The sequence below is a fragment of the Carlito syrichta genome, unplaced genomic scaffold (assembly GCF_000164805.1).
Source record: "Carlito syrichta isolate Samal-C Ts95f unplaced genomic scaffold, Tarsius_syrichta-2.0.1 Scaffold307833, whole genome shotgun sequence".
Taxonomy (NCBI): domain Eukaryota; kingdom Metazoa; phylum Chordata; class Mammalia; order Primates; family Tarsiidae; genus Carlito; species Carlito syrichta.
In genome coordinates, this window is record NW_007251929.1 from 291,926 (window position 1) to 312,355 (window position 20,430).

The 20,430-nt window shown below is 36.2% G+C and overlaps 1 protein-coding gene across 1 annotated transcript; it reads left to right on the forward strand.

Annotated features, from left to right (window-relative positions):
- The first annotated feature begins 19,257 nt into the window (after positions 1–19,257).
- LOC103267052 (olfactory receptor 52K1-like) lies at positions 19,258–20,220 on the forward strand. The gene has a single exon (XM_008064657.1). The coding sequence runs from the start codon at positions 19,258–19,260 to the stop codon at positions 20,218–20,220; it is 963 nt and encodes a 320-aa protein (XP_008062848.1).
- Positions 20,221–20,430: the final 210 nt, after the last annotated feature.

Sequence of the window (20,430 nt, forward strand, 5' to 3'; positions counted from 1 at the left end):
TTTTTGTATTTGGCTATACCATAATTTACTAATCAGTATTTTATCTTTAAGATTATTTTCTCTGAGTAGAATTTCAAAAGTGATACAAAACTGATGCATACACGGGTCTAATTATCTCAAAATTTTATTTTTGATAGAATTTTTATTTTATTTTAAGATATAATATGTACTTATGGCAAAAATTAAAATAAAAAATTTAAACAATAAGAAGTAAGACTCTCATTCTTGGGCCTCTTCTTGGGAATTCTAAAGATAGTCTATACATGGGTAAGAATATATATATATACAGTTATTTCCATAAAATACAAAAACAAATGTTAGTATGTTAATAATTTCCTTCTCTTTCCTTTCATTTTCTTTTTAACTTAATATTTTGGAGACCATATCACCATATGTATATGCCTCCTTGTTGTTAAGTTGTGTCATTTTCTACCACCTGGCTGTTACATAATTTTTGAGAATTTTTTTGTATTTATAGTTGATAGATCATCATTGTATATATTTTGAGGGTACAAGTTATAGTTCGATACATGTATACAATGTTTAATGATCAAACAGGATAACTGGCATATCCATCACCTCAAATACAGATCTTTTCTACATTTTGAGAACAATTCTTCTCTTCTAGCTATTCTGAAATATACAATAAATTCTTAACTATAATTTTCCTCTGTGCTATCAAACACTGAAACTTATTTCTTAAACCTAACTGTATTTGTTATCCATTAACCAACTTCTCTTACCCTCCCCTTCCCCTTTCTTTTTTCAGCCTCTGGAACCACCACCCTACTCTTCTACCTTAGTGAGATTCATTATTTTAGCTCACATGTGAGTGAGAACATGTGATATTTGCCTTTCTGTGTCTGGTTTATTTCTCTTAACATAATGACCTCCAGTTCCATCCATGTTGCTGCATGAATGGATTTTATTCTTTCCATGGCTGAATAATACCCCATTGTGTATATATACCATGTTTTCTTTGTTCATGAATCCATTGATGAGCACTTATCTTGCTTCCATATGGTGGCTATTGTGAATAGTGCTGCAATAAATATGGGAGTTCAGATATCTCTTTGATATACTTATTGTCTTTCTTTTTTATTTTAAATACTTATTTTCTTTCTTTTGGATATAAATCCAGCAGTGGGATTGCTAGATTTTAAGGCAGTTTATTTTTAGTTTTTTGAGGAACCTTTTACTGTGTCCTTACCTGCATTCGTTATTTTTTTGGGTCTTTCTAAATGGGGCATATTTCTTGTGGTTTTGATTTGCATTTCCCTGATGATAAATGATGCTGAACATTTTTTCATAAACCTGTCAGCTATTTGTACGCCCGCTTTTTGATCAGATTATTATTTTTGCTATTGAGTTGTTTGAGTTCCCTAAATAGTCTGGTTATTAATCCCTTGTCAAAATCCCTCTCATTCTGTAGATTGTCTCTTCACTTTGTTAATTGTCTCCTTTGTTGTGCAGAAGCTTTTTAACTTGATGTAAACCTAATGAGAATTTTGATGGGCATTTAATCTGTTTCTTGTATTTTACTACTATGGAAATGATTCAATAGATATAGTTGTTCTTATATTTTTATGAGTATATTTTCATAGAATAATTTCCAAGAACTGAATTGCTGGGTCAAATGGAAAAAATGATTTTGATTGATATTGCCAAATTGTCTTTTAGAGAGATTATTCTGGTCGTGCATAAGAGTATAGACATTTTGAATGCTCTTAATATATGCTAAAATATTGCTTCATAGATACATCGTAGTGCTTTATACACTCAGAATTTGTTCATGACTGTGTCTATTTCATCATCTCCATGTCGATATCTGAAATTTTAGTGGAAAAATATTTCTTCATAGGAAAATAAAAAGTTGATATTTCAATTTTGGTTAGTTTCCCCTCCTTGCTTAATCATTTATTTTCTATTTTATCTTATTGTCCATTTATTATTTATTTTTCTACTTATTATTGTCTATTGTCAATTTATCTATGTCCAACCTGTCTTGTAGTATTAAATAAAATGTTTTTATAGTGCTTAGTATGGAGTATGGCAGCACAGCCTTATTAACGTGTATGAGTTTCACTACATATTAAGGATGTTACTTCTCTCTGTTGGATTTTCTGGAAATGTTTCTTCCAATTCATTTTCCACTAAGTCGTACTTATCCTTTTAAAAAAATTATGCACATGCATACATTTAAAATTTCATGTAGTTATAACAATTGAGCTTTTAAAAATAAATTATTTCATGACTTTTAAACTTTTAATAATGTAGAGTTAGTATTTTAATAAACATTTACTTGCATTTCTTTACACAAATTTACTTAAAATATTTTTTAAACCAATGAAATGAGAAAACCCCTAAATTAATTCCCTTCAATAGCTAAACAATTGTTCTAGTGCCAACCTTCCCTATTAGTTTGCAATGCCTTTTTAAGTCAAATATTAAGTTTAAGCATAAACTCAAAGATAACTGCTTGTCTGGGCAATCTTCTCTGAAAACAGAGAAGTACCAATTGAAGTGCCAGTATCAACTGAATTAGTTTATTTGCTATCTGGTAGAAGAGATTCTTACTATAGCTTTGGATAACTGTTTTTAAATTAAGAAAAGACATGTTGTAATTTTTTGGGTAAAAAATTAAGACATATACATTATGGAAGAAGTGATATCCTTATCCCATTGAATTTTTCATTTAGGAGTCTTATATTTTTCCTTTCTGTCACAGAAATCTTTTCCCATTATTGTTGCTTTTTTTCATTTTTTTGTTTCCTAATTGGCTATTGTTATCTAAGAAACTTCTGAATTTTACTTTTTAAAAAAATGTTTTTTTCAGTATATAGTGATTTTGTAGTACTAATTTCCAAAGCTGAAAGTTTCCTTGTAAATTTGGTTTCTTGAGTTTCTTTATTTTTTTGGACAGAAAATGTATTACCTATTATTAGGATAATTTTGAATAATGCAAGCTTCTATTTGTATTTTGCATATTATTCAAAACATTTAGAATTTTCAAAGCAATATAAAAGAAGTGGTGATAGTCAACATCCTTGTCTATCTCTAAACGTTGAAGAAAATGTCTCTAGAGCTCTCTCTTCAGTATGGTGCTAGCTAATGCCTTTCTGATAAATGGTCTTTACTAGTTAGGTGATTTGATATTATTTCTAGTTCTTGATTTTTCTTTGAAAAAAAATCAAGACTTGGTGAACTCTTGTATGCCTTTGTGGTTGTTACTTCTCAGGAGATTTAGGTTTGATTTAAATGGCAGGATCTCTGCTTTTACCATTCTGTCGGTGTTTACAGAGCCTCTCCACTGTGTCAGACTCCATGAAGTTGAAGTATGTTTGTTCTTTCACTGGTAGGGATTTCTACTCCCTTCAGCATGTCAAGAAGAGAGTTCAGGGTCATTTTTCTCACTTGTTCTCCAGATCTCAGGCATTTGTGCACAGGTGAGGATCTTGATGGAAAAGAGGGACAGAGTTGAGAGGATCAAACTAAGGAAGCAAACGGAGAAAGTCAGGGAGAAAGGAGAAAGAGAGGTGACCAGGGCAAAGACCTAGAAACATAGAAAGAAAACTGCTTCTCCCCCTCACCTCTGGCCTCTTGGTTACTCTCTGTTAGCAGGACCAGAAGACATGCTCTCCTATAGTTGCTTCTGTTCTTGGCTACACCTCTCTTGTATGCCTTTGTTGCTGAAAGTATCTCTCTTCCTCTCCCCTGGGGCTTGGGTTGTTATACAAATTGAAGCCCCAAGATGTCTTGGATCTTTTCTGCTACTCCCTAAGTCCTTCATGAGGCTTCCTCTAATTTTCTTCCTGTGTGGCCCAGGACTTGGTGTTTTTTCACCATTGTCCCAGGTGGAAGCAAATGATCTCAGAGAGGTATCAAATTCAACTTAGTGGAAGAGAATTACTCAGCTCCCAGTCTCATAGGAAGCACTAGTAGATTGTCTCTGTCTTGATCAAGGCTTAGGAAGAAGTTTCCCTCCTGTGTGAATCCCTGAATTCCTGCTTTTCTCCTCCAATGCATGCACTACTCCTTCAGCCTCTTCAGGGATCACTTTCCAACACATACATTATGTTCAATGCTTTATCTTTTACCACTTCTCTTTTTCTTGGGTTTTCTCTCCCATATATAAACATACATGAAAATGCAGATGCTTCCTCTGATGGATATCTCCTACTTGTCCCTCTAGATCTATTTTCCACGCTGCTCTGTACGCAGAGAGAATAAAGTCTATGGCCTCTGGTTTATGGTTGGATTTGGCCAATGGGTGGCACTGGCAAAAAATCAGAAGGCAGCAGACAAGTTGAGGAATCTATTTCTCTAATTCTTTTGTTGGCAGTGCCTGTGTTTTTCTACTAAAGGTCATTGATCTTCTCAGATAGTCCCTCAATATTAATAGCTGTTTTCTCTCATTTTATCTCAGGCTTGAAGATGGTAATGCCTGTTTTAAAATGAAACGCAATTGTATACCTAACCCTTAACTGTACCCCACAACTTCATAATAAAAAAAAATTTTACTTTATATATTTGAGGTGTACAACATAATATTTTGACATATATATACATAGCGAAGTGGTTATTAAGTCAGGCAAATTAATGTATCTAACATCTTATATAGATAGCTACCTTTCTTTTTCCTTTTTAAATTTTTGGTGGTAAAAGTATTCAAAAGCTACTCTCTATATCTACTCAGTATGCAGTAAAATATTATTAACTGTAGTCCTCATGTTGTACATTAGACTCTAAACTTATTTATCCTACATGACTGCAACTTTGTACCCTTCAACCTACATCTTTTCATTTCCTTTCTCCCCTCCCCACTCTGCCCCAGGTAACCACAGTTCTACTCTGTTTCTATGTATTCAACATTTTTCTCTTTTTAAAAGTTTCCATAAATAAATGAGATCATGCAGTATTTTCCTTTCTGTGTCTGGCTTATTTGACTTTTGAAATAATGACTTTTGATATTGCCAGCACTGGTATATCTCACCATCCCTGTTTCATTATTATTTTTTAGACTCTGCCCATATCTTTGTAATAGTCACTTCATTATACTCTCTTCAGTCACTCTTTTGCATGTGTCTGCTGGGACTTTGACCATTATATCTTCTGATCTCAATTATCTCACCCTCTTCTCCCTACTTCTGGATTTGCTCCTTATTTTTCCTTTTTTTTTTTCCACAAACGTCTTGAAGTATCTCTCTCAATATATAGTTCCCAATTCCTTACCTCCCATAGTCTTCTCAGTCCACTTGAGATTTTTAATTTCCCTATTGAACCAAAATGAATTCACTTCATGCCTCAGGTTAGGCTAACTGGAGACACGTGATGAGACAGAGTCTAGGATTCCAGTTAGAAATCAAAACTTGGAGAAAAAGCTAGGCGGAAGAAAGATTAGGTAGAAGGAGAAATCAAACTGTGATGCAGGCGTGACAAAACCTCAATCAACCTGACACTGAGCTCTGGAGGGAATGTTACCTTTCAGAATTTTCCCATATCAGACCAAAATGGATCAGCCCTTATGCCTCCACTTCACACTGTCACTGGGTGGAGGCTTCCCAGCCTTTAGACTTTCTGTTTGTTTATTTTAACTAACACAGCTCTTAAAGAACTGACTACTGGAGGATGTTTGCTCTCTACAAGTTGACAGAAAGTCCTTCCTTTAGGAAAGATTTGGTGGTGCATCTCCATATCTATAATACTTCATATTATTAAATCAAATGGGAAGCTCCTAGTACTTCTTTTTCTTAATCTTGGTTTCTCAAGTACTTTCTTTAAACCCTTACCTTTAGGCTTTCAAAGACGTGTTTTTTTTTTTTTCATGAAACACTTTTTACGTTCATTTGGGTAACTTCTACTAGTTTTTTGCATCTCAACCTAGACATTACTTCTAAGAAGCCTTCCTTGATTTCTCAAGACATATTTAGATGTCACTCCTATTTGCTACTGTGACACAATATACTTCCCCTTTTATCAATTATTGAATGGAATTGTGATTGCCATTATGTGTTTCTTTTCCCCATTACTTTAATCTTTCAGATAGCAGCAGTCTGCCCATTTTATTAATTTTTTAATCCTAGTTTCTCATAGGGTAGCAAACTGATAATAGATGTTCAATAAATATTAACTTGAAATCATATTTTCTCTTTGCTATCATAACACCATATCCTCATCCTCCATTAACATATAGTAAAAATAAAACTGGTATTGAGTCCAACTACTCTAATCAACTCTCTTATTAATACTACCAAATTGAGTGCTGCATATTTTTAGGGTCCTTAATTATTTTGTTTTCTAGTCATCTCTTAAATGCTAGTGCCACCCAATGTTTTTTGTTCAACCTTATCTCTTCTCAGTCCACATTATTTTCTTGGGTAATATCCACTACAATGGTTTTGCCACTGGACATCAACCAAAAATCATAATTTAAAAATTTTTTGGAGATGTATGTGTACACCAGTTTGCTTTGTACTCTCGCTCTTTTATCAAAAAGTGGGCTTGCTTATTTGTTCTTTGAAGGGCTCAAATTTGTTTCCTGAGACTGGAAATCAGCTACTAAAACTTATACATATGTGGGTGTTAAGGGCATTTGAGATTCCAAACCCAGACTGGATGGTGGAGATTAAGAATGTGACATAAATCCTGAAAGAATGTGCCATAAATTATCTCCACCAGCAAAGTTTCATAAATTTTATAATTTTTAATGAAATTATTGCAAGACATTTAGTTCACAAGTTGAAAAACCCTACTGATGTGTCTGGAAAAGCAGTCCTATTATATACAGCCTGATGACTGGATTCACATTTAAGTTCATCAAAGGAAGATACCAGTTGAACTTTGTTAAGATTCCAAGTCAACTTAACTACAATACTGCTGTCAAGTGTGCAGCCTTAAGACTGGTACCATGCATATTACTGTCGGAATATATCAGCCTCACATACTTAGCAAAATCTGATACATGAATTATGTCATTTTCATAGACACAGATATTGATGGCACACTTTTTACTTGCCAGACTGTTGGTCCATACTCGAAGTCCCATGACTACATGGATCAAACTAAAAATTATATTTTTCTGCTTTACTGAGGTATAATTGACAAATAAAAATTTTGTATTTTCAAGGTATACAGCATGATAATTTGACATATATATACATTGCAAAATGATTCCTATAGTCTAATTAACACATCCATCATCACATATAGTTACAATTTATTTGTATGTGTGTTTTTTGAGGACACAAGTTTTATTCTCTCAGCAAATTTCAATTGAACAATATAATATTGTTGACTACAGTTGCCATGCTGTACTTTGGTTCTCAAAAACTTTAAGCTGATGCTTCTTAGATCTTATCTAAAGTCTGTTGCTAATTGGTTGTTTTAAGGAGGTTTTGCTTTAAGGGCACTGCTTTAAGGGAATTCTACCTTACTTCACCAGGCAGTAAGCCTGAGCAATATGTCACAGGGTCACTGATCTAGATGAGGAAATAGTTCATCTGAACCCATCTAGTGTTATAATTTGCCCTTCAAGCAAAGTATAGTTTTGGACACATTTAAACAGAGTCAATAGCTTACATCTTTTTTTTCTTTTAAGAGATGGAGTCCCTCACCATCTCCCAGGCTGGAGTGCAGTGGTGCGATCATAGCTCAATGCAACCTTGAACTACTGAGCTCTAGTGACCCTTCCTCTCCGCATCTTGAGTAGCTGGGATTACAGGTGCATGCCACCATGCCCACCTAGGCCAAACTTTCAAGCAAGATACTGATAATTCTTCCTTTGTCAGAGTTTACTTAATCTCCTTTTCCCTGATAATAATTATTTATTTGCCCTATCCTACAATAAAAGTGCTATATGGCTATATGGTGTTATACGTCTAGTGATTTTTCCTCTATTAAGGAAGAGGTCTGCTTAACAAAATACATTGTGGTCATTAGTGCATAGTAATGAGAAAACACTCTCATGGTAGCTAGTCTCTTCATTGCTTTTTCTGGACCTTCTGATGTAGTCAGTTGGGTCGTGTTTTCAAGACTTGTTATCATAGACTAAAAATGTTGACCCTTCTTGGTGATTACTACACTATACTTTTGTTTATTGGAATCCATGAGTCTTTGATGACATAGAACAACCAGGAAAAATAATTTTTCTGTATATTCTGATATAGTACTTGATCTAATCTTTAAAGTTGGTACTCCTAAATCTATTTTCTTAAGAAAAATACCTGAAGAAAAACAAGACTGAAGAATTTACACCATGCAAGTAAGATATATTATGAGGCTATAGTAATACAGTGTGACATTGACAAAAACTGAATAAAGATTAATGCAAATGAGTAGTCAAAAGATAAACCTACATGTGTATGGACACTTGACTTATGACAAACAAAACCACAGAGCAGTGGGAGGAAAGATGGTCTTTTTGGTAAAAGTTACTAGGCCAGTAGGCTAACCACATGGAAAAAAGGAATCTTGATCCCTCACACATACACAAAAATCTTTTTGAAACTGTATGTGGAAGGTTAAAAACAATAAAGCTTCTATATGTTAGCATAGGAGAATATTTTCATGACTGTGAGGTTGACAAAACTTTCTTAAATAAGACATAAAAAAGAATTAAATATAAAAAGAAAGTATTGATAACTGGATTTTTTTGCTGTTGTTGAGTTAGGATCTCACTCTGTCACCCAGGCTGGAGTGCAGTGGCACCATTATAGCTCACTGCAGTCACGAACTCTTGGACTTAAGTGATCCTCCCACCTTAGCCTACTGAGTAGCTGGGACTACAGATGTGAGCCACCACAACTGGCTAATTTTTAATTTTTGTGGAGACAATTTTACCCTATATTGTCTAAGCTAGTCTTGAACTCCTGGGTTCAAGTGATCCTCTTGCCTTGGTCTCCTAAAGTGGTAGGATTACAGGCATGAACTACTGTGCCTGGCCAGTTATTTTTCAATTAAAAACTTTCATTTCTTTTGGGTAAACACCCAGGTATGAAGTTGCTGGATCTATAGTAGTAGTTTTATTAAAACAAATCTGCCAAATTGCCTTCCAGAGTGGTTGTAGAATTTTACATTTCCACATGAAATGCATGAGATTTCTAGTTGCTTTGCATCCTCATCAGCACTTGGTATTGTGAGTGTTATTAATTTTAACCATTCTGATTTGTCTGTTACTGTAAATAATTGTGGTTTTCATTTGCATTTATTTGATGACTAATGATATTGAGCATCTTTTTGCATGCCTTTTGGTTTGTCGGCCACTCAAATATATTCCCTTGATAAATGTCTTTTCAAATATTTTTACCATTTTTAGCTGGAGTGTTTCTCATATTGTTTTACAAAAGTTCTTTATATAATCTAGATCAAGTCTTTTCTCAGACATGTGCAAGTATTTTTACCCAGTCTGCAGCATGCCTTTTCATTCTCTTAATGGTGTCTTTTGAAGATCATACTTTAAAAAATTGGTGAACTTTAATTAAACATTTTTTATTTTATGGTTCATACTTTTTGTGTTTTACTGTGGAAATCTCTGCCAAATCTTTGCAAAGATTTTATTCGACTTTTTTCCTTAAAGTTTATAGTTCTAGCTTTTACATTAGGTCTAAGATCCATTTCAAATCAATTTTTGTGTGGCATAGGTAAGAGTTTGTTTTTTGTATATGGATATCAAATTATTTCAGCACTACTTATTAAATAATGTATCTTTTTCCCATTTTACTTTGAGACTTTAGTAATACAAAAAAAATCACTGAACTCTATATGTGTGCATATATTTCTGAACTCTCTTCTGTTCCAAATATATATCTATCTTTATGTCAATATTATGCTGTCTTGATTATTACTGATTTATAGTAAGTATGAAAATCAGATAATGTAAGTCCCCCAGATTTTGTTATTTCCAAATTGTTTTGGCTGTTTTAGAATCTATGCATTATATACAAATTTTAGAGCTAATTAAATTTTAGAATTTTCTGGGATTTTAAGTGAGATTGCATCAAATCTATAGATCAATTTGAGAAGACTTGACGTCTCAATAATATTGAGTTTTCCAATACTTGAACATAGCATTTCTTTCAATTAATTTAAATCTTCTGTAATCTCTCTCAGTGATGCTTTTAAATTTTCAGAGTGGGGACACATATATTTTATCAAACGACCCCTGAGTATTACATATATATGTTGATACATCTATATTTTATCATATATCATATATAAAATGTCTATATTATATATCTATATATCTATATATCTATATTTTATATACTTATATATCTACATATCTATATTTATATACATATTTTGAGTCAGGCTCTCACTCTGTCACTTAGTCTGAAATGCAGTGGCATGACCAGGACTCACAGCAGCTTTGGCCTTCTGGGCTCAGGTGATTCTTCTGCCTCAGCCTCCTGAGTAGCTGGGATTGCAGATGTGTGCCACCATGCCCAGATGATTTGTTGATTTTTTTTTGTGTAGACGAGATCTCACTGTGTTGCTCAGGTTGGTCTCAAACTTTTGGTTCAAGCAATCCTCCTGTCTCAGCATCCCAAAGTGCTAGGATTGCAGGTGCAATCCACTGTGCCTGGCATATTTTATTTATTTTTATACTATTGCATAAATAATACATTTATAAATTGAATTTTCCATTTGGCTAGAAAGTAGAAATACAATTAATTTTGTTTTGACTTTGTATCCCGTGCCTGTACTAATTCCACTTATTAGTCATATTTTAGGCTTTTGTACATACAAACATGTTTTCTGCAAATGGTAACCATTTACTTTTTTTTCTCAATCTGTATGATTTTATTTTTTCTTGTCTTGTTTCAGTGATTAGAATCTCTGGTACCATGTTGAATGAAGTGATGAGGATGCGTATCCTTGCCTTAATCCTGATTTAGGGGGGAAAGTCTTCAGTCTTACCATTATATATATAATGTTGGCTGCCTGTTTCACATAGATGCTCTTTATCATGTTTGGAAAGTTCTCTATTATATGCTAAGAGTTTTGTTTTGTTTTAAATCTTGAATGCTGACTTTTGTATAATGCTTTACTTTTGCCTCTATTGAGTAAGAAGTATGGGTTTTCTTGCCTCTATTGAATAAGATGTACGGGATTTCTCCTTCATGTTGTTAATATGGTAAATTAAATTGATTTACTTTTGAATGATACGTTGTCTTGCATTCTTGGTACAAGCCCCACTAACTTCTGATATATTATCCTTTTATATATTGCTGAATTTGATTTGCAAATAATTTGTTAAGAATTTTTAAGTCTCTGTTCATGAGGGATATCAGGCAGAGTTTTTCTATCTTTAATGTCTTTATCTGATTTTGTTATAAGATTAATAATGGCCTCCTAAAATGCATTGGGATGTGTTTTTTTAACCCCTATTTTTTAAAAATGTGCATATCATTTTTATTATTTATTTCTTAAATATTTGATGGAATTTATCAGTAAATTCTCAATGCTTTTCATCCCATTGCTACTGCTTTATTCCAGAATATTCCCAAAACTTTCCCCTTAATAGCACCTCCTTATTCCTATGCCTAGAATACAACGAAAGAAATCTATTAAAGCACTAACATAGTAATGTCTCTGCCCTACTTAAACAACTTTACCTGCTTTGTTGCTTTCCTTGACCTCTTATTTAACATGTAGTGCTCTTTGGAAGAGCACTTTAGACCTCTCACACTCTGTTCCAAACTTCCTTCCATTTATTTACTTTAAAAAATTTTTTAGAACAAGTTCAGGATTTCTAGGACCACACTTCCTTTGAAATCAGTGATGGAGAATTAAAATCCTTCTCAGGCACCCAGTCTTTAAGAGAATATGCTGCTGCCAGACCAACTCTACAGGAGATGCTTAAGAAGGAATTGAGTACAGAAAAAAAAAAGAACTACCATGGACTTCATAGGAGTACAAGCAAGCACAGAGTCAACAGAGCATACAGTGCACCTACAAAAATAAAAAAGCACACGTATATAATGCAAAAGTTAAAAAACCCAAAATATCACCCTAAGAGTCCTATGACAGGGATCAACTCACATTTAAATAATCATCCTGAATGTGAATAGACTAAAATGCACCGCTGAAAAGACACAGGGTGGAAAATTGGGCAAAAACCCCACAATCCAATAATCTCTACTGCCTTCAGGAAAACTATCTCACTACAAAGGAAACCCGTAGACTCAATATTGGAGGCTGGATAATGAACTTTCAGGTGAATGGAAAACAGAAGAAAGCAGGAATAGCTTTTCTAATATCAGATAAAACAACTTTCAAGTTATCAAAAATTAAAAAGGATACAGAAGGGCACTATATAATTATAAAAGATTCAATCCACCAGTAAGAAATATCCATCCTTAACATATATGCACTCAACACAGATACACCAGATTTTATAAATCAACTACTAAGTAAACTAAAAGAGGACATTTGACTCACATACAATCATAACTGGAGACTTAAATACCCCACTAACAACCCTAGATAGAACATTGAGGCAAAAAATCAATAAGCAGATCTGAAGCCTCAACTTGACACTAGACCAATTGAACTTAATAGACATCTACAGAACACTTCACCCAGCAACTACAGAGTATACATTCTACTTGTTAGCACATGGAACATACTCCAAGATCAACCACACCCTTGGACATAAATCAAGCACAGACAAATTTCAAAAAGTTGAAATAATACCATGCATCTTCTCAGATCACAGTGGAATAAAAATAAAAATTGCCACCAATAAGATCACTTCAAATTATACAAAGATATGGACACTAAACAACATACTGCTGAATGACTCCTGGGTCAACATGGAAATCAAGACAGAAATTTAAAAATTACTGGAAACAAATGAAAACAAAGACATTTTATTAGATTCTCTAGTATGCCACAAAAGCAGTATTAATAGGAAAATTTATAGCTCTACACACACGCATCAAGAAAACTGAAAGATCACAAGTATACAATCTAACATCACACCTAAAGGAGATAGAAAGGCAAGACCACCAAAATCCTAACTTCAACAGAAGGATTTGGGTCACCAAAATAAAATTGCAACTGCAGGGCATAGAAGACAAAACTACATTAGAAAAAACCAACAAGACAAAAAGCTAGTTCATTGAGAGGATAAATAAGATTGATGAACCCCTTGCCAGATTGACTAAGAAAAAGAGAAGGAGAAAATCCAAATAAATACAATTAGAAATGCAAAAGACGATGTCACAACCTACCCGGTAGAAATTTTAAAAATTATCAGATTACTATGAACACCTGTATGGAAATTACATATCTGTATGGCCCAGGCCATAAGAGATAAGATAGACAAGTGGGACCTCATTAAACTGACAAGCTTCTGCAAAGCCAAAGAAACCATCAAGAGAGCAGAGAGACAGTCTACAGACTGGGAAAAAGTATTTGCCAACTCCGTGTCTGACAAAGGCCTAATATCAAGGATCTATAAGGAACTCAAATATGCTGAAAAGAAAAAACAAACAGCAAACAAACAAAGTGGACTAAAGATATGAATAGACACTTCTCAAAAGAAGACATACAAGCAGCCAACAGACACATGAAAAAATGTTCAGCCTCACTAGTCATCAAGGAGATGCAAATTAAAACTACACTGAGATACCACCTAACTCCAGTCAGAATGGCCATCATCAATAACTCAAAAAATAACAGATGCTGGAAAGGATGTGATGAAAAGGGAACACTTCTACACTGTTGGTGGGAGTGTAAACTAGTACAGCCTCTGTGGAAATCAGTGTGGCAAGTCCTAAAAATTCTAAAAATTGACCTTCTATATGACCCCACAATCCCCCTACTGGGAATATACCCAGAAGAACTCGGGTTACTCTATAAAAAAGATACCTGCATATGTATGTTTATCATAGCATTGTTCACAATAACAAGAACATGGAACCAACTTTGCTGCCCATCAAAAGAGGACTGGATAAAAAAAATGTGGTACATATATACAATGGAATATTATGCAGCCATAAAGAAGAACAAAATCATGAAATTCGCAGCAACCTGGAAAGAATTAGAGTTTATAATACTGAGTGATCTCTCACAGAAACAAAGAGCTGAGTGCCATATGTTCTCACTCATAAGTGGACCTTGAACAACTACTGTATTACTGTAGAAAAGGGGTTGAAAGTAGCAGGCAACTGCGGGAGGGGAGGTGGGGGGATGGGGAACTGGCATTGACTGTAGTAGATATCCGCCTGGGGAAGGGGGGGCACACCTCATCAATAAGGTTACCTGCACAAGGAACATTTGTATACCTAACCCTGAATTGTACCCCACAATTTCAAAATAAAAATTAAAAGAGAGGGGGGAAAAAAGAAATTTAATGAAGAAAAGAAAAGAAAAGAAAACCTGAAGGAAATGGAGAACTTTCTGACATCACACAATCTTCCAAGGTTGAAACAAGAAGAAGTTGAAAGCTCTACCAACCAGTAACAATCTGGGAAATCGACTTTGTTATAAAAAAGTCTACCTACAAAAAAAAAGTCCTGGACCAGATGGCTTTCCAGATGAATTCTGCAAAACATACAAGGATAAGCTGATACCAATCTTATCAAAATTATTTCTGGCAAATGAGAAATATTGAACTTTCCCCAAATCATTTATGAAGCAAACATCACTCTGCTACTAAAATCTGGCAAAGACCTGACAAGGAAAGAGAATTACAGGCCAGTCTCCTTGATGAACATAGACGCAAAAATTCTCAATAAGATCCTAGCAAATCAGAGCCAGCAAAACAGTTCAAGAATCATCCACCATGACCATGTAGGATTTATTCCCACAATGCAGGGCTAGTTTAACATTTGTGAGACCATAAACATAATTCAATATACTAACAGATGTAAAAACAAGAACCACATGATTATATCATTAGACACAGAAAAACCTTTTAATAAAACCCAGCATCCCTTCCTGAAAAAAACTCTTGAACACCTAGGCATGGAAGGAACATTTCTCAAAACAGTAAGAGCCATCTATGATTAACCTATAGCCAACATATTGCTCAATGGACAGAAGTTAGAAGCATTCCCCCTGAAAATGGGAACAAGACAAGGTTACCCATTCTCAACCCACCTGTTCAACATAGTGCTGCAAGTCCTTGCTAGAGCGATTAGGCAAGAGAAGGAAATCAGGAAATATTTTTTTGATCTATGTTATTAATCCAAGGACTCTTGACAATGTTTAGACCTTCAGCCTTGTCCTGATAGCTTTATGTTTTACATATTGTCTGACTTTCAGAGAAGATTAAGAGTTTCAGTCGTGAGGTTTACATTCACACTAATATCCCTGTTCTAAGACTTTCCCTTATTTTCTGGACCTCAGTTCTTGTCTATATCCTCAGTTCCTCTTGGGCTGTCTTTGTGTTTGTACTTGTTAGTTGTTAGTTGTTCTGCCTATTCCTTCTTTCTCTACCGGGTTTCTGGGTTGGTATTTTGCTACTTCATAATATATATCTCCTGTTGTCTCAGTGGTGTCATAGCATCATCTGTATAAATTCACTGCTACAAATCCTGACTTCTTTGTCAGAAAACTGGATATTTCATGTTAGGGTTTATAATCTTGCTTCTACTTGAAATAACACCTGCTATGTCTTCTCATTCCTTCTGAAACTGAGTCAGTACCCTTATAACATGGTTTTCCTAAATGTATGACCTGATTGTGAGTACTGACCATTCCCAATGAATGCTGTACTGTTCTCTTTCAGTATAGCCTGTGTTGATCTCTGATTTTCTAATAAGGAATTATCAATCTGATGACACATAGGTCTGGTTGAGTCTTGAATACACACACACACACACACACACACACACACACACACACACACACACACATGCACATATATATATGCATGCACACTTTTATGTATTTGCTTTTGTTTTTTCCTTTGACTTCATACAACATAAATTTTTCTCCAACAGGAATTTCTTGCTGGATTTGAAGATTATATGAAGAATCATGCATGGTACTAGAAGAGTTCTCCTATGTAAGCTAAATATACTCAAGCCTCCAATTTCTGTCTACCCAATATAATGTCCAAATCCTTTATACCCTTCCATAGATTAATCTGACACTATTTTCAGGAGTGATTTTGGTGACTGAGAGGAGAGTCAAATGTAGGAAGACTCATTAAAAAGGATTAAAGTTGTTGAGTAACACTTACAAGACTTGGTCTGTCCTTGTACCTACCATTTCAAGTCTAGGCATGGGGAACATTTGCCATTTTCTTCAGTCTTATTTTCTGGTCAGGTTCTTCCTTCTTATAAAGTCTCCCATTTATTTTTAATTTTTAATTTTTTTGAGTTGGAGTCTCACTCTATCACCCAGACTGGAGTGCAGTGGCCGCTCCTGGCCACCGCAGGCTTGACCTGCTGGGCTCCAGTGATCCTTCCGCCTCAGCCTTCCAAGTAGCCAGAATTACAGGCATGTGCTACAATGCCCGGCTGATTTTTTGATTTATTGTAGAGATGAGGTCTCGCTGCCCAGGCGGGTCTTGAACCCGTGGACTCAGGCAATCCACTCACCTCAGCCTCCCAAAGGCGTGGGATTGCAGGTTGAACTACCGAGCCCGGCTTAAGTCTCCCATTTATTAATTCACCTGTTTTTCTCATGGTCCTACCTATACCAGTGGGAGTCTTCTAGGTAATGTTCTATGCTTGTCCTGTGGGAAGAAGGGGTCTGGTGTGCCCCTCTCTCCATCTCCCTACCTTCCTACTCACCCTCCCTAGATCAGATCTTTACAGGCTATCAAGCTAGTTGGTTCCATTCCCCATGGAAGCCTTTCCTTCCATTCCCCATGGAAGCCTTTCCTTGCTTCTGGCTTCAGGGCCTTGGTTTCCTCTTGACAAGGCAACCTAGAGTATGCTGTTCAAAATATCCCCTGCTGGAGTTGTTCCCTAAGGCCCCGATAAGAGGAAGAAATCTTGTTAGAACTTTATTTGAAGAGGAGGAAGAAGTACTAATTGGTTTCTAGGTGGTAGGAGCGTCACCTTGGATCCCTACAGGCAATGCTTGAAAAGATGCCCATTAAATACCCTGTTCTTGAGACTCAACTGGTAGCTTAACTTCTCATCCCTCTCTAGGTCAATCAGTACAGCTGTTTGGTGAGTAATGGCTAAAGGTAGAGCCAAGGAGGAGAGATACATATAGGCTACAACCATATATTAACTTTTCTCCAACCTTCCCAGATCGGGACAATTTGATAGTCTCTTTGGGGTGGAACTGCATGATCTCAATATCACTAGGGAAAAAAATACAAATAATACTGTATACACTGTCAGAAGCTTTTCTTAACTTTTGGTATTGTATGAAACCTGCAAAAGTGGAATGAGTATGTGGGAATTCCTCACTCCAAAGAAGAAAAGCTCCTCTGGTTCTGGATTAGTGGCAGGCAGTTTGGAACTTTGTGCCTCTTTGAAGCCCATGGGGTGAGTCATCATAAGAAAACATTTATGAACACCTCGAAATCTGAGTTCTTGATTCCTCTGGAACCTGAATCCATTGCCTCCCTTTACCTGCTTCCCTGCTGGAGGCAAAAGAACTGAACTTACTGGCTCTGAATTTTTTTTGAGGAACAGGGATATAATTAAGGAACACTTTCTGGGTCCTTAGAGGGTAGTTGGGACATCAGGTGTAATTATTTCTTCGAGTTTTCTGAAGATAGAGATTTAAGGATGGGTAGCCTTGAGGGTAACTTGAAGCAGATGCTTAGGTGATCAGAGCCACATTTCTTGACACTTCCATCCTCTTCCCAACACCACACTCTGGGATTGCTGAGGGAAATAATATGTATTGGGAAGAAAGAAGGGAGAAACGTAGGGAAGGATATAATGTTTTTGTCTGGGTTGCTGAAGTTGACTACCATGCATCATCCATTCATGGAATGTATTTATATAGTCATCTTTTCCAAATCAAGTGCATTGTCTCTCAGTTTCAAAAGTCTATTGCTCTTAATTAGACTGTTCCCAATGTACCATTTATTATTTATAATTCAGTGAAAATAACAATAAAATTTTTAGCATTTGACAATAATTTTTACATAACTCATTCAATTCTCCCAATGATCCTATAAAGTAGATTTTAGTAAACTCATTTTACACATGAGGAAATTAAGGCTTGAAAATGGTTAGATGATTTGCTGAAGGTCACACAGAAGACATTATGGCAGAAATAGTACCCCAAACCAAGATTCTTACTCCTGGTTTAGAGTTTATTCCATGACAACAGAACTATAGGTTCACTTATATTTTTCATCTTCTCAGTGCTCACACCTTCTGTTGTCATGATATAGTCTCTTTCCAATTGAAGGCATGGGCAATAATTACATGATTCTCATGGAAAGAAAGGCAAAACCTTTTTTGATTGTTTCATCTTTCTTGGGCTATGTTCTGGGCAGACTTTTCTTTTTCTTCATGCTTAGAGAATTCTTATAGATATCATTAAGGTTATAAGATCTACCTGGCTTCACATAATTGTTACTGCCAAGAGCTTCCGTTTATACCAGGCCACCACAATTATGAACTTTTTGTCTACTCCTGGATAACACCACCTTGAAGGAGAGGGAAATACAGGAGGTGGCAAAATCATACAGCCATGGAGATATTGGGTAAAGAAGTAAGCGAAGTAGAAGGAAGAGCCTGATCAATGTTTGAGTCATCAGGGATCACATATTATTCTATAACAGTGACAGTCAAATGATGCTTGGAAGAGAGGGCTGTCTCCAAATTAAGGGATTTCCTAGGTGTTAAGATTTTTGGCAGTTTCAGATGAAGGATAGTGGAATAAGAATAGAGGACTGTCTGAGGTCAGTACTAACTAAATCCATAATTTGGAACATGGGAATATGAGCTCAATAGGAAAAATTTTTAATCAATAACAATTCCTGGGGATCTACTTAAATCTGGTTATGTGAATTGCTCCAAGTCACACATACTGTAGGATATCAAATCCTGGAACTTGGTTTCTGAACTTCTTGTGTAATGCGTTGCCCACTGGACAAATCTCATCCAATGTATTTCCTACTGACTTGCCTGTCCTATGTTTAAAGACCTTGCATAAATGTTGACTAAACTGAAAATTATTTTTGACTCTTTTCTGAGAACCATGGGGGAGCATGATGTGGTGATGATGTTAGTGAAAGCACATATCCTAAGCTCTCCACTCCCCTATCATTGAATTTCACCTGCCTGCCTTTCTTTGCAGTGTCACTTTGTTCTTTCATGTGAGATGATAACCGTGATTCTTTCCAATAATTCTCATCTCTTCCCACGTACTTTCTTCTTGGCTGGCATCCCGGGATTGACTACTGCCCACATTTGGATCTCACTTCCTTTTTGCTTTATGTTTTTCCTGGCACTGACTGGGAATGGTGTCCTGCTTTTTCTCATCAGGACACATCACAGCCTTCACCAGCCCATGTTTTTCTTTCTTGCCATGCTTTCCTTTGTCGACCTGGTCCTCTCCCTTTCCACACTGCCCAAGATGCTGGCCATTTTCTGGTTTGGTGCTACAGCCATCAGCTCCCACTCCTGTCTTTCCCAGATGTTCTTCATTCATGCATTCTCTGCCATGGAGTCGGGAGTGCTAGTGGCTATGGCCCTGGACCGCTTTGTGGCCATATGTAACCCACTTCGTTATTCAACCATCCTTACCCCTGCCATTGTTGCCAAGATTGGAGGCCTGGTAGTGCTGCGAGGCGTGGGATTGACCATCTTCTTTCCAACCCTGGCTCATCGGTTGCCCTACTGCGCCTCACACACGATTGCCTATACCTACTGTGAGCATATGGCTGTGGTGAAGCTGGCCTGCAGGGCCACCACTGTGGACAACCTCTATGCCTTTGCAGTGGCAATCTTTCTTGGTGTGGGAGATGTGGCCTTTATTGCCTACTCCTATGGGCAAATTGTGAGGACTGTGATGCATTTTCCTTCACCTGAGGCACGTGCTAAAGCTGGCAGCACATGTACGGCTCATGTCTGTGTCATCCTCTTCTTCTACGGACCAGGCTTTCTTTCTGTGGTTATGCAGCGTTTTGGGCCACCCACAGCCCCTGCTGCCAAGGTCATCCTTGCAAATCTCTATTTGCTGTTTCCCCCTGCACTAGATCCTATTGTCTATGGTGTCAAGACCAAGCAGATCCGGGAGCGGCTATTTACAATTCTGAGCCCCAAGAGGATTGAGCCCATCTGAGTATAGTTCTTATCAACTAGACCTCAGGGGTTAGGGTGGCCTTCCCTCATGGTGTGGAAGCACCACGTCCCAGATCATTTACCTGGAGGGGACAGTGAAGACAAAGCAAATGAAGTTATCTTGGGTGTTTGTACATTGAGGGCTCTTTTATGAGGCCTTATGGTGTTTAGATTTGGGGATAGAAGAACAGGAAAGACCAGAATATCTCAA